At 53.1% G+C, this 14,227-nt stretch overlaps 1 protein-coding gene across 2 annotated transcripts in view; it reads right to left on the bottom strand.

Annotated features, from left to right (window-relative positions):
* PLXND1 (plexin D1) overlaps positions 1-14,227 on the bottom strand; it is a 68,473-nt gene that overhangs the window by 14,250 nt on the left and 39,996 nt on the right. For both annotated transcript variants that reach the window (XM_059856898.1, XM_059856897.1), the window contains exons 18-25: positions 13,833-14,108; positions 12,777-12,926; positions 9,803-9,917; positions 8,703-8,810; positions 7,927-8,039; positions 6,671-6,778; positions 6,000-6,130; positions 5,482-5,680 (exon numbers count right to left, since the gene is read on the bottom strand). In XM_059856898.1, the coding sequence (XP_059712881.1) occupies positions 5,482-5,680; positions 6,000-6,130; positions 6,671-6,778; positions 7,927-8,039; positions 8,703-8,810; positions 9,803-9,917; positions 12,777-12,926; positions 13,833-14,108 (1,200 nt within the window). The remainder of the gene's footprint in view (positions 1-5,481; positions 5,681-5,999; positions 6,131-6,670; positions 6,779-7,926; positions 8,040-8,702; positions 8,811-9,802; positions 9,918-12,776; positions 12,927-13,832; positions 14,109-14,227) is intronic.

Below are 14,227 nucleotides of genomic sequence, written 5' to 3' on the forward strand. Positions count from 1 at the left end.
TGCACTGATGTGCAAGGAAAACATAAGCTATTTTCTTAAGGAACTCTTCAGTGTTAGAGTACATCCCATTCTCCCTAATGTTCACATTCAATTTCCTTCCAAAGAGGCAAGTGCAAATTCTGCACATTTATGTGTTCTGAGCCTCCCCCCTGCACACACAGGCCTGCCATCTGAGAGCCTGCTCAAGACAACAGATACCCCACGGTTTTGATATTTCTCAGCTAGGAACTGCTAAATCCTGTTCAATCTGCTTCTTAATTAAAACTTGGTGATTCTTTTATTCTAATTGCCCTATAAAATTGCTAATTGCTGAAGCAATTAGTTCGATGTCAATTTGGATGCGCTGCATTTGGTGCGGTTGATGATAGGGTGATACAGCAGGGCTGTCAGTGGGCACACGCTGCCTGTGCCAGCAGGGCACTCACTTCCTTGTCAAGGGTAACTTCATGAACACTGGGAAGCTCCCTGCTGCAGGGGTCTAATGATTCCTGCAATGCTCCTGTGAGCGGGCAGCACAAAGTGGGCTCAGAGCAGGGCTGCGGGTGCTGGAGTGCAGGAAGGCATGGCTTTCAGATTGCAGAGAAGGTGGGCAGTCAGGAAGTGGAGAAGCTGAGGATTGCAAGGAGTGAAGAATGTGCAGATGACACAAAGAGAGAGAAAGGCAGAAGCAAGATATAACAAGGGGACAACATTGACATGGAGACCTCCTCGGGCTGCAGCACCACTGCCCTCATACTGCAAATTGCAAGACACCACTGGCTGGCCCTGCACATGGGGTCATCAGTCTCTGACACTGGCCATGCTACCAACAGGAACCCTGTTTGTGTCCCATGTGAGCAGGGACAAACCTGAGGCTAAACTCAGAGCTGGGCTCTGGAGCCTTCCCATCCCTGCCATGGGCAGCTCCAGCCACAGGGAGACTGCAGAGTCTCCAAAAACATTAAAAAAGGGCGAGTCCTACTGATATGGGAGCTGTTATGGGCTGAAATGAGCATGGGCTGCGTGGGTCTGACCCTGGGGCCCCTTCCTGCTCACATGAGGCTGCCCTGGAAGCAGAGGAGCTGGGGGTCTCTCAGCCCACTGCAGGGTGCAGGGGCAGGACTGGCCCAGGCCAGCCCACAGGGGACACAGCTCCACTGCACACAGCGCTCCACTGCCGAGATGCTATTTCTGTTTGGCTTTTTGGCTTTCAGGCTCAGGAACTGTGGGATGTTATGGAAATCTGCAAAAGTGCTAATCAGACAGCGAATTTCAAAGTGGGGAAAGAAGGGCTGGCAGGCAGGGACTAGAGATAAAATGGCAAACTTGTGAAACCTCCAGCATTGTTCGGAAAACTCATCTGGAAAGGAATCAAAACTGTCTTTGGACTTGGCTGGTTAGGAGAAAGGAAGTTTAACCAGAAGAGATCAGTGCTGATTCAGGACAAAAAAAAAACTTAAAAAAACACAGTCTGGGGCCTTTTTTTCCTCCTATTGTGAATGTATTTTAATGAGACTTCATTTTCATTTTTGACTGAACTGTTATGAGCCCTTAAAGCCACCCAGGGCACTGAAATAACTGCAGTAATGGAAAGCACAGTTCAGGCTGGCAGGACTTGAACTGTTCCACGCACACGGAGCGTGGGAGGGCTTCATTTTTATATGCTTGGGAAAACAAAAAGGTTTAGAGCACAGACTGGATTCACATGCTGCTGCCCTATTAACACAACTCTGACAAGTTATTATAGATGTCCTCCCAGGAACACACTACAGCCGTTTCCAAAATGTTTTGGTGAGCCTAGGGCAGGAACAGCACAGAAAACAGCTGCTTATCCCAAGTGCCTGCTAATTTTGGGCCAATTATCTGTTTGCATTCTGTGAAGAACCAAACCTCCATCCCACGTGCAAAACTGGGGTAAGCTTGGACCCAGACATAAAGCTGAATTCCAGAACCCTACTTTTCCTTTAACTCCCCAACCCTGTTAGGAGCCAGGCACAATGGTACCATGGTAGCTCATGAAGAAGGCTTTCTTTTAAAGCTTTTTCCACCAAAATTGTAGCACAAAGTAGAGACGTGGACCATTTCATCTATGGTTCTCATTCAGTTCTGCAGCCACAGAGTTCTGCACTGACTGTGCAAATGCTGCAAGTCACCTCTGAGCCCCCGTGCCTCGCAGCAAGCCCCTGCCAGCTCATCCCAACCCCTCACACACTGAGCCAGCCCCTGCCAGAGAACTCCTTCAGGTCGCCTTCAGGTGCCCTCCACATGTGCAGGCCACGAATGCCTGTGGCCAGCAGCTCTTTCCCAGCTGAAGACAGCTCCTTCAAATCATTTTCCCCCAAAACACAAATGGACGGGCTGTTAGGCAGAGCATTAATGTGAAACAAATGTTTAGAGCATGTAGCGTTGACTTACAAGGGAAAATACAAGCACTTGGAATTTTTCCACTGCACAACGGCGGGGACTTTCACAGCAGCTGTTTCAAATAGACATTGTGATTAATGGGGATAATTCAGGAATGAAAACCAGGCCCATCATCACATGTCTGACAGAGCAGAGCTACAGGCAGGCAGGCAAGCCTTCTTTTTAACCAAGAAATGCCTCTCCGAAGGCAGCAGAGTTTGATCCTTAGGAACACAAGGCACATGGGAGGCCTTTGGCCATCACTGCCATTAACATCACAGCCCTGAGCCGACACCAGCCGTGTGGAAGGAGGTGCTGTCTGTAACACCACAGCAGCTCCATCCTCATTTGTGTGGTGGGGAAGATGCCAGCTCTGCTGATCTGGATCAAGCTCCTGTCCCTTTGCACAGCTGGCTTTGTGTCACCTCGGACAAATTTTCTCTCCAGACACTCCTGTCTGATCAATTATTTTCCCTTTTCATATTGCAGGAGCAGCTCAGTGTCACCTCTGATCCCACCCTCACTGCAGAGCATGTGAGATATCAGAGTCTCCTGGAAATCAACTTCACCTTCATTGTGCATTTGCTTTCAGAGATGGGAAAGAGGCTGCAGCAGTGCTCTGCACTGCCATGGCTGCAGGCTGGACATGGGAGCCCTGGGGGGGACTGCAAACCCAGTGTGTAGCCTTAGCCCCTGCCAAGAACCTGCTGCAGGTGGATGGAAATAGATATTCAGCCACAGCCCAGCAGCTCTGCAAAGGACCCAGTCACCTCACAGGACCTCACAGTCCTGGTCCCACCACATCGTGTTCTCATCCTCCCTCTGCGGGCTGAGAGAAGACAGCTCACAGCTCACAGCAACACTGCCTGGCCCTGGGCATGGCCACAGCCCTCTGGGCATGGCCACAGCCCCCCTGGGCATGGCCACAGACCCCCTGGGCATGGCCACAGCCCCCCTGGGCATGGCCACAGCCCCCCTGGGCATGGCCACAGCCCCCCTGGGCATGGCCACAGCCCCCCTGGGCATGGCCACAGCCCTCTGGGCATGGCCACAGCCCCCCTGGGCATGGCCACAGCCCCCCTGGGCATGGCCACAGACCCCCTGGGCATGGCCACAGACTCCCTGGGAATGGCCACAGACCCCCGGGCATGGCCACAGCCCCCTGGGCATGGCCACAGACCCCCTGAGCATGGCCACAGACCCCTGGGCATGGCCACAGCCCCCCCGGGCATGGCCACAGCCCCCCTGGGCATGGCCACAGCCCCCCTGGGCATGGCCACAGACCCCCTGGGCATGGCCACAGACCCCCTGGGCATGGCCACAGACTCCCTGGGAATGGCCACAGCCCCCCTGGGCATGGCCACAGACCCCCTGGGCATGGCCACAGACCCCCTGGGCATGGCCACAGACCTTCAGGCATGGCCACAGCCCCCTGAGCATGGCCACAGACCCCCTGGGCATGGCCACAGACCTTCAGGCATGGCCACAGACCCCCGGGCATGGCCACAGCCCCCCTGGGCATGGCCACAGACCACCTGAGCATGGCCACAGCCCCCCTGGGCATGGCCACAGACCCCCTGGGCATGGCCACAGACCCCTGGGCATGGCCACAGACCCCCGGGCATGGCCACAGACCCCTGGGCATGGCCACAGCCCCTGGGCATGGCCACAGCCCCCCTGGGCATGGCCACAGACCCCCTGGGCATGGCCACAGACCCCCTGGGCATGGCCACAGACCCCCTGGGCATGGCCACAGACCCCCTGGGCATGGCCACAGCCCCCTGGGCATGGCCACAGACCCCCGACCCCAGACCAGCCTGTGGGAATGGGCAGCTCCCACCCAGTGCTGAGTGTGCAGCTCCTCTCCATTAGTGAGGCGTGTAATGTGCTCAAGCCTTCAGGCCCATGTGATAAGGCTCCACTTTCCTCTTTTTTCTTTTTTCCCTGAGAAAGCCTTCTTGCACAATGTCCATTTTTAGCACAAGCTGGAGCTGGATCAGATGCCTCACATGTGGTCTCCCCTCCCCAAAAGGGAAAATCAGCACTTTTTTTTCTCCAGTGGTTAACTACAGGCACAAAATCGGAAGATTAAAAAAATTTTACTAATTTCCACTTTTCTATCCTTACAGGCTGGATAGCTGGGCTACACTGGCACAGTCATCCTCATCCACTCCTCTAACTCTTCTACTATCAGTTCTACTATTAGATTGGCTAACTGTGTCGGCTTGAATGAAAGATTATGAACTACAAAACCACTGGCTTTAGGACAAAAAGTGATCATCTGGGATCAGAAGACATCACAATATGTATGAAGACAATACAGAATCACTTCTGTGGATGTAGACAACACTTTGGGAAAAGAGATTTTTTCAAAGGCTTTTTCAAGGCTCTTCCCGTGGGCATAATGGGGTATCCTCCAATTAACTGCTGTGGAATCAATTAAGTTATTGCTCAATTCTTCTGGGGAATTCCAAACAGAACTGGCAAAGGCTGGAGATAAAGCACTGAGCAGATGGACTGCTGATGGCTCTGAGATGCCAAACATTTTCCTGCTCATTACCGAGAGAAGACCTCAGCCTTCTGGGACAGACACCCCACCTCTCCTGCTCAGATCTGTGCAGAACCACGGGGATGCCTCTGCCTAAGAGGCCCCACACACCAACGGAGGGGGCACCGGCACAGAGCAGCCCCTGCCGCGGTGCCCTCGGCCCTTCTGAGCCTCGTGGCTCCCGAGGCAGACACTGACTGGTCAGCACGGCTGGTCACAGAAACAGCACACCACCACGGGGGCCCCAAAACCTCCAGCCACTCTGCTTATTTTTCAGTCCCCTATGGCTCCTCTCAAGCACAGGGAAAATGTTGATCCGTGCTCTGGCCTGCCATGAAGACTAAGCTCACCAAAATCCTGGGCAGCAGTGGAGAAGCAACTGAACTTCAGGTTGCTTTCCTACACCTGAATAATTCAGTTTGCCAAGTGTTAGTGACCATCTGACTGGCACTGCTAGCAAGTGTCAGTCCTAGGCTATCCCCCGCATCCCTCATCCCTGCTGCACACAGAGGGGACCCTGCTCCCACCACAGCAGGGACTGGTTCTCTTACTCTGAGATAGCTGTACATGCAGATGGACATCCAGTTGGTGAGCATCTTCTCCACCACAGATTCTGTCCTCCTCAGCATAAGCTTGGGGTTTTTGGAAGCTGAAGCATCTATGAGATCCACCAAGAGGTCCTTCATGATGCTGGTGTAATACTCCAGTTTCCCATGCAATGCAATAGTAAGCAGGGAGGCCAGGTTACACCTGAAACACAGAATGATACAGGACTCAAGCCCCAATCCAATGAGACTGAAGTGCTCACTGGGACTAAAATACTCAACACACAAAGGCAGTCTTTCAGACAATTTTCACGAGCCTTTTTAATGGTGTTAGAAATTTCAACCCTCATTCAGTGCTGCAGGACCTCAGGTCAGCTTGCACACTCTTACTGGTAAGCCAAATCAGTGAGTGCTCTTCAGGGTTTATGGCCACCCATCTCTAGCAGAAATGTGTAGGCAAGTGTGACTCGACCATCCACTGAAACACACAGTCCCAGACAAGTCTTTGGTTCTGAAGCTTGTACCTGTCTCTGACAGCAAAGTCCTTCTGTTGCTCGAGGGCATGGACAAATACGATGAGAAAGTGCTTGTTGTTGAGTAAGGTGGAGAACAGAGCAATTCCTTCTTCCATGTTGGGTCTGCAGTTCTCAGGGATCTGAAGAAAAATTGAGAAGGCCGACTAAGAAAACTCTGCTTGTTGTTTTCCTCCACATTTTATCCCTCCTGATGGCAGGGACACCCCTACTGAGCAAAGAGATACTAAGTAGAAGAGCCCTTCTTCCCTCTACCAGACACAGCCAGCAGCTTTGCTGGCAAGGAACACCAGCTGGGTTGGTGGCAGTGGCCATTCCTTTCTGTTCAGCACACCTGAGGCTACCTGGAGCACTGTGGCCAGTCTGGGGCTGCCCACCATGAGACAGATGGAGCAGATGCAGCTGAGGGCTAACAAAAACTTAGTGGGTGTACAAGGAGAGGTGAAGAGGGCTGGGTTTGGTCAGCTTTCAGAAGCTCTAGAGGGAGACCTTAGTGCAGCCTCAGGGTTACAGAGCCAGGAAGGATCCCAGGCCAACGCCCCTCCACACAAGAGCAGATTCACAGATCTGCCTTCTTCAGCCAGCCAAAGCCGATGCAGTGCTGGTCTGTGTCAATGGTTAGCCACAGCCAAAAGAGTTTGTTTTGTTAGTGGGTTACTCACCTTCCACTCCCCCACCAGGAGAGGATGTGTCTCCTGGACCTGGGAGCCCACCTGCGAGCTGAGCTGCTGGGATGGCAGGATGTAGCACTCCTCGTAGAGAGAGGAACACTGGAACCAAGCACAGCGTCAGGGGAGGGCACCTGGGGGCTGTGCACTCAGGGGAATAAGATGGGGAGACGTGTCACTGGGACTAAAGCCACCCAAAGACATGCACGGGGCTTATGGAGCCTTGGAACACTTTGCAAGAGCCTGAATGAGCAAACACCACAAGGATGGGGGGAGGCAGACGTCTGCTCAGACACAAGGCTGTGAGGGCAGGGAGACTGCAAATAGAGTAATGTGACAGCTAGAAAACTCCCAGAAGAGAAAGCTTTACAGAAGACTATATCAAAATAGAGGAGTTCTGGGTGTTTCAACATATGTAACTTTTAAAACAGATGGGATAAATGTTTAAATATCTAGCATTCATATACCAGCCTGAATCTTAAAGCCTCTAGTGTGCAGAGATATGGAGACTGGGTAACTGAAAAACCTGAGTAATAGCTACTAATGAAACACTCTGCAGTCATAAATCATCATCTCAGTCCTCAGCACTGACACACAACTGCCTCGGGGGTGAAATACAGCCGCAGTGAAGGGCACACAGCCACAGGGCCGAGCAGCCGGGGACGAGAACGGCGGCACCAGCTCGTCTGCTGCAGGACCCCGGGCAGACAGACTGGGACTGGGTGCCCAAGGGACATCTCACTGGGAGCACCACGCACACAGCCTTGGGCAGGGAGGAAGGGAGAGACAGCGGCATCCAAAGAACTCCTGAGGACTGGCCGAGCTGCTGGGAATGCTTGGGGGCACCCTGTATGGGACAAAAAGCCCCTCTCCTGATTGCCAATTCACCCTTCAGCCTCTGCTGAATGGAGTGGGGTGACACTGGAGCCCTTGGGGAGGAGACCCCAGCACTGTGCTTGTGTGAGAGCTCTTTCAGAGGAGGTGTGCAATGGCCCCTAACAGGCAAGCCAGAGCAAATCCTAGGACAGCTGCCGCCAGCTTCTGTCATGTGCGAGCAAGCCCGATCTTGTATGACACCCCAGGAGGTGCGGCTCCACTTTTGATGATAATTAAGGTTGAAATATGTGACAAGTAAATATATAACAGTGGAATGATTTTGTGACACCGTAAAAGCCCTTTAGCAGAGCCCTAAACTGGGTGGGACATATGTGGGAGCACTGAGGTGCCCGTGACACGCGCTGCCTCCTTACTTTGGGGAAGAATGTCCTGGTGACAAAGTGCTTGTACTCCAGGAAGGGGATCCCCTGGCTGCGGTTGAGCTCCTTGGTCAGGTCTGTCATGTCTGTCTGCAGCTCTGCAAAACCTTATACAAAGAGACCCACAGATGGTGAGAGCCCAGTCCTCCACCAGGCGAGAGAGGCTGGCACTGGAAAGCAGGGCACGTCCCATCTCTGCCCCCTCACGCCGTGCCCTCGCGGGGCTGAAGCCGTTTGCTCTGAGCAGCACATTCCCATTGGGGCTTAACCATCAGACTGTACACCCTGCCCCAGCTTGACAGAACATTCTCTGCCCCAGGAGCCCCAGTGCCCTCAGCACAGGATGTCTGTCGATGTGGCAGGATCATGGACCGTGGGGTGGTGGGTGCCAACACCTGGAACACTTCTCCCATTGCTCTACAAGGAGCCTGCTGCAGTTTCTGTTGCACCCAGGGGAAACCACACTGAAGGTTAGCATGACCTTCAAGTAACCCTCTGACACGGCCAAGGGCCATTAGCCCCAGGGCAGAGAAGCTGGTGGCACTGGAGATCAGTGGCTTGCCCAAGCCAGGCAGCAGGACAGTGGCAGGGCCACACTTCCAGCCACTGAGCCTCATTCCCTAACCCTGTCAAAACCCACAGGCAATCACAGAAATTCTCCTACAAATAGTTCTATAAACTTCTACACAGCACAAGGTGGATTGCTTCAAGCCTGCTAACTGACATCTCGCTCCTAGTCGTGGCTCCTCGGCACCCAGGCAGTGACTTACCTTTGCGGATTTCCTCGCGGATCTGCGACTCCATCTCCTCCATCTGGAGCAGGGTTTTCTGCCAGTAGCGCTCAGCTCTGCGGCTCTTTGTGCAGAACACAAAGAGAGCTGGAAAAGAGGGAGAGAACAAGCCTTTTGGACCCGGGCTTAGGACCAGCTGCAGCTGGGATCAGAGCAGTTCCCCCTGACACAAGTGCAGAAAGCTAAATCCAGAGTTGGTTTCACACCTACCAGCAGACTGGTATCTGCTCAGGCAGTTGTCGATTATCTGTAAATAAGTAGAACCAGCTGGAATTTAATGATCGTGCTGTAACTGTCGCCTTCAATTTAGGTCTGGGCTGTCTGTATTCAGCTTAACTGCGTATTAATGTGTTCCAGCTGATTAATGAATACAGAATTGAGGACCTTTACCACCTGTATTACAGTGTTCATATCTGACAGTCTTCCCATGCCTCCAGAAATATGTTCCTAATGATGGGTGATGCATCTAGTAAATAGGGTGCATTACAGCCTTTGTTAAAAATAAATTAAATCCTTACTCTAAAGCCCTCATTTGTGTGAACTGGCAGGTTTCTTGCTGCGCAGTCATTCTGGGCGTGTGACAAGCAGGGACCCTAGCTCAAGGACAAAGGTGTGCAGCACGGCTTCCAGCCAGGTACATACACTAATGTGCCTGCTTCAGATTTGCAGCTAAGGATGCTGGCTCTGCTCTTCCTAGCCGGCCAGGCACCTGTCACTGCTTGCTCCTGATGACAGGATCTTGGCCTAAGAGCACCTTTAGAATGGTGGGACAATCATGCCTGTGACCAAGATCAGTTTCTCACTTCCTTCTTTCTTTTGTATTATAGTAACTACTGAGTATTCGGGGAAAAGGGTAAGTTTATAAATATCACAGGTTCAAGTAATAGAGCTGAGCTGTGGTTTCAGCCAGGAAAAGCTCTGTGCTTCAGGGAGCTGTGGTCCTGGCACTAGCTGTGTGCCATACCTGCTGCACCCAGACGAGCTTCAGGTACTGCACAGCTGCAGCACTCAGAGGTCACACCTCCACTGTAGAGAGAAAAACTTGCCACAGCCTGGAAACACGTTGTTCTTTCCCTTACCTACAACAGAGAGGACCAGCAGGATGCTGCAGATAACGATGGAGACAATGATGGCGGTTTCTCCTCCCCCAAGGTGCAGCATGGCAATTGTGTAGTTGAACTTTCCAACTTGGATCTGAGGAAGGAGAAGGAGGCAGGAAAAGCAGGAGCTGAGCAGCAGGTTGCCAAAGGGCTGGGAGCAGGGAGGGACACAGGGCAGCACTCAGCAGACCTTCACCTGAGGACTCTGAGAGAGCTGGCACAGCCTCCCAGGCTCGGAGGGAGGGAGGCCGGGCTGTGCCTTTCACTGCCAGACCCAGGGCACTCTGTGCTCCTCCAGGGAACCCAGTTCCCTTCCTGTGCTCTGGGGGATGCCACGGCCACACCCAGCAGGCTGTGATGCTGCAGTGGTGCCCATCCCAGCGCCAGAACAGGGCTCTGGTGGCAGAACTGCAGGCCCCATGGCCCCACTGCACCTGCCCCAGAAGAGACAGCCCTTTCCTAGAGAGCCCATGGCACTGTACAAGGCTGCCTGTGCTGCTCTTACTAGAAAATCACTTCCTTTAATCATCAGCTTCTTTATGGCTCTGAAGAGCCTTTGGAGCCCTGCTGCACTTGCCTTTCTCCTCCAAAATCGGAACGGCTGCCACCCAGAAGAGGTAGGGTTAAGAAACTTTAAAGTCCTTGAAATACAAATAAACTAAGGGAATAAAAATAAATGAGACCATAGACGAGTAATGATCTTGTGGCTAAAGCAGTGAAAGGGGTGTCAGAAGGTGCTGGCTCTGCTCCCAGCCTGTACTTCTTGTGACAACAAGCACAAACCCCTAGAGCTCAGTCCTTGGGTCTCCTGATCTCCAGAAGGGAAGAGGCCAGCACACATCACAGGCTGGCAAGTTATTGGGTGCCGTTTACAAACAGCTCTTTGGGCCCTTGGGATGAAAGGATTCCACAGCATCATCTGATAAGGAAAACTCATGACCACACAAGGCTTTCGCTTCTGGAAAAGAGTTTCACTTCTCCCAAGGAACAAGAAGTGAAAGAAACTTGAGAAAAAAACCTTGGATTAGGAAGGGAAGAGCTCCAATAATCTTATGACTTTGATTAATCATTTGATTAATCATTTGATTAATCAAAATTAATCTTGATTTCCCGTGTCATGGAACACCTCTGGGAAAGGTGCCCACTGGGGTGAAATTCCAGCAGCTCTCAGCTGGACCAAAGCCATCCCACAAGCAGGATCTTCCCACCACCTCCACCACCAGACACACAGCTCCATCCTGAGGGAAATCCAGCCCTAGCTCTGGGAGCATTGGTGAGGGCATGGCTACTGCCAGGGGAAGGCTCCAGGCACTGAGAGCTTTGGTCTCTACCCTGGCACATTGTCCAAGAGCCATGGTGATGGCCAGGGACAGGAGCCACAGCACTGAAAGAGCACCTGGGCAGGTTTTCTCAGCAGCCTCACAGCCACACGCCCAGCCTCAGGATCTCCACTTTTTCCTTCTGAAATGCTGCAATGAGGCAGCTCCTTAAGGTGTTTTGAGTCTTTTTTCCCTCACCAGCTCAGCCTTTTGCATTTTTTGGAGAATAAAAATCCCTCGGCTGCTGTTTAATTCAATGCCTAAACTGTTTGGTCATAAACAAAGATCAGCCTGAATGTCTTGACAAGTCTCTCTAGTGTAGCTGGACAGCTCTACTCAACACTCAGTGTGACCCAGGCAAGGCCCCTGCAGATCCTGCCCTGTGTCACCAAAGCCATTTCTCACGTGACAAAGCAGCGGTCACTCGTGGAATGGCAGGCAAGGGCCCCAGCCACGCCTGTAGGTTTAGTAAGGGTGCACAAGAGTGAATATAAGCAGATTAATTAGCTGCACTTTCATTGCTGGTGCACTCTGAACACCCTTGTGATATTTAGGGCTGAGTATCACTCTCCTGCTGCCTGGGGACTTGCTGTGGTTGGTTAATGTCACACCAAGACCAGCAAACTCAAAAATTCCTTTTCTTCCACAAAGGAATTCCCCTGTTTCTCAGTTCTTACCAAAAAAAAAAATTTTTTTAAATTACCCTGTTTAAAATTCCTGTTAAGATGACTCAAGAAATTCTGTTACTTCTGCATTTCCATGTTTCCAGTTTACAACAGAATTTCTTACACCGCAGATTGTTGGCAGTAAACTGGACAATCCTGTCAGTGAACTGGTAGTGCACTGTGCCCTTCTCCTGGGCAGCCCAGCTCCAGAGCTCTGCAGTTGCCTCCAGCTCTCCTTGCCCTCCGTGCCCATGCCCCAGGCTCCCATCCATCCCCTGCCAACACACAGACTGGGAGAGGGCAGGGGGGTCTCCCACGGAGGTGGAGGCATTTTCTCTGCAGATACAAAGAGCCACGGTCACACCCTGCGTGGCCAGGGCTGTGTATGACATGAGGGAAACTGAGGCAAGCACAGCAGTTCAGTCCAGCCCTCTGGAAAAGAGGACAGTGACAAAGGGTGGGCATTTGCAGACATAAAGAGAAACAGCAGCCCTGTGCACTGAACTCTGCAGGGAGAAAGCAGCAGCCTTTGGAAGCCCTGAGTGCTGCTCCCACCCTCCTGGTCAGGGACCCAGTTGGGTCAAGGCTGGGCTCTCATGGCCACTCATAGTGCTCCTGCTGGTGGGAGCAGAGCCGATGGCTTAAAGCTGCAAGGAAATCCCCAAACACATCTCACGAGGAGCAGGGAGTCGGTGCAGTGACAAAACCTCACATGCCTGAGACCTCCGTGTGCCTTTCAGAGCCGAGCAGCCTCCGCGGGCACAGCGCCGGAGCTCAGCGGGCAGTGCTGGCTTGGAGCAGCCCTCCACACAGCTCGGGGCAGCCCCTGGCCCGGCCCTGCAGCCTGCTGACCGCTGCCCCGCCACAGCACGGCCTGCTGTGGCCACTCTTCCCCTGGGCAGGCTCCTGCAGGGTGAGCTGGGGCGGGCAGGAGCACGGTGCCCCCCTGCCCGCAGAGCCCCCACTCACCGTCACCGGCAGCTGCCTCTCCGAGGAGCTCAGCGACTCGTTGATGGAGCAGTGGATGACTTTGTCTGAAACAATCTGGATCTCACACGAGATCAGGCCGATTTTCACCTGGTATTCATTGCTCTCCAGGCCCAGGCTGTCAGGCTCTTTCTAAAGGCAGGAAAAAAATCAGGATGTCAGGCTGCAGCACAGCAGTTAGAATGGCAATCGATCTTCCTGCTTTACTTTCCATATTCCCTGCTGTTTTGCAGACCTGGGAAGACTCTTCCTCACCAAGGACATTTTTCCAGCACGCCACAGGAAAGCCAAAACCAGGCCGTTCCCCATTTTCCTGTTCCCCATTCTTCACTCAGCATGGGGCATAGGATGAACAAGCCCCTCATGGAACCTGGAAAAATCTGCTTTTGATCGGGCCTGCTGTGCATGGAAGATAAGGATGTAAGCACCCATCTGGGAGGGGGGAAGGATGTACAACGGAGGGGACAGCCAGGGGATGCGCCTGCAAAGCCTGAGAAAGGGGGAGCACATTTCTGGAGCATGTTGCAAACCATTAGGATATCCTGCAGCAAACAATGGCCTTTGAATTACTGTTGCTCATTGTCCAGGCCAATCAGCTTCTGCACCCCAACCTCCTTGTGAGCTAAGCTGAATTCAGTAGCCAAAAGAGAAGAATGAATGATATGTTTCTGCAGGAATAAACACCTATTGTCAGGCCCTTCTGCAGCACCTGCCTGGTTTCAGGCCAGGGCACTGTAGCTCTTTCCCACATGTCCAGTATTTCATTTAGCCCCTGGCTACAGCACCCTCCCCAGGCAGGTCTCTGGCATCGTGCCGCAGAAGGCATCCCCACACCAGGCTGCATTTCCTGGGGTGGAGAGATGCAGAAGCTGCAGGCTGAGCCAAAATCACCTGCTCCTGCCTCCCCAGTTCTCATCCAACCCCTTCTCTGTCCTGAGTCTGTGGACAGTCCCTGTGCTGGTGCTGAGGACTGAGGAGCTGCCCAGGGTGGAGACGGCAGCACGCAGAGAGGAGCAGAGAGAACCACCACCCTCTTACATGTATGACCAGCGTTAAGGGCTCGCCAGGATGGTGCTTGATCCACTTCTCCTTCTTGGCTGTGGAGAACTGGGGGTCAGCGTAGTAGCCCAGGCTGAATTTGCTGATGTGCAGGGCCTCCTCGGGGTACATCTCCTCATCCAGGGCCGAGCGCTCGTCAGTGTAGAGGCGCCCGTTGAGGTAGAAATCCACAGGGGCTGGCTTGCTCCCCACAGTGACGTTGGAGGCAGCTGGAGAGGGGCAGGTGATGGCCGTGTCAGTGTGCACCTTGCAGCGCTGAAAGCAGGAGCATGAGCACGTCAGAACCCAGCACCAGAGCGCTCCCAGCCCACCCTGCAGCACGGCCCGGGCCCCACCTTCACAGCTGCACCACAGCTGGGGGCCACAGCTGGCTG

Source organism: Haemorhous mexicanus, chromosome 11, assembly GCF_027477595.1.
Source record: "Haemorhous mexicanus isolate bHaeMex1 chromosome 11, bHaeMex1.pri, whole genome shotgun sequence".
Taxonomy (NCBI): domain Eukaryota; kingdom Metazoa; phylum Chordata; class Aves; order Passeriformes; family Fringillidae; genus Haemorhous; species Haemorhous mexicanus.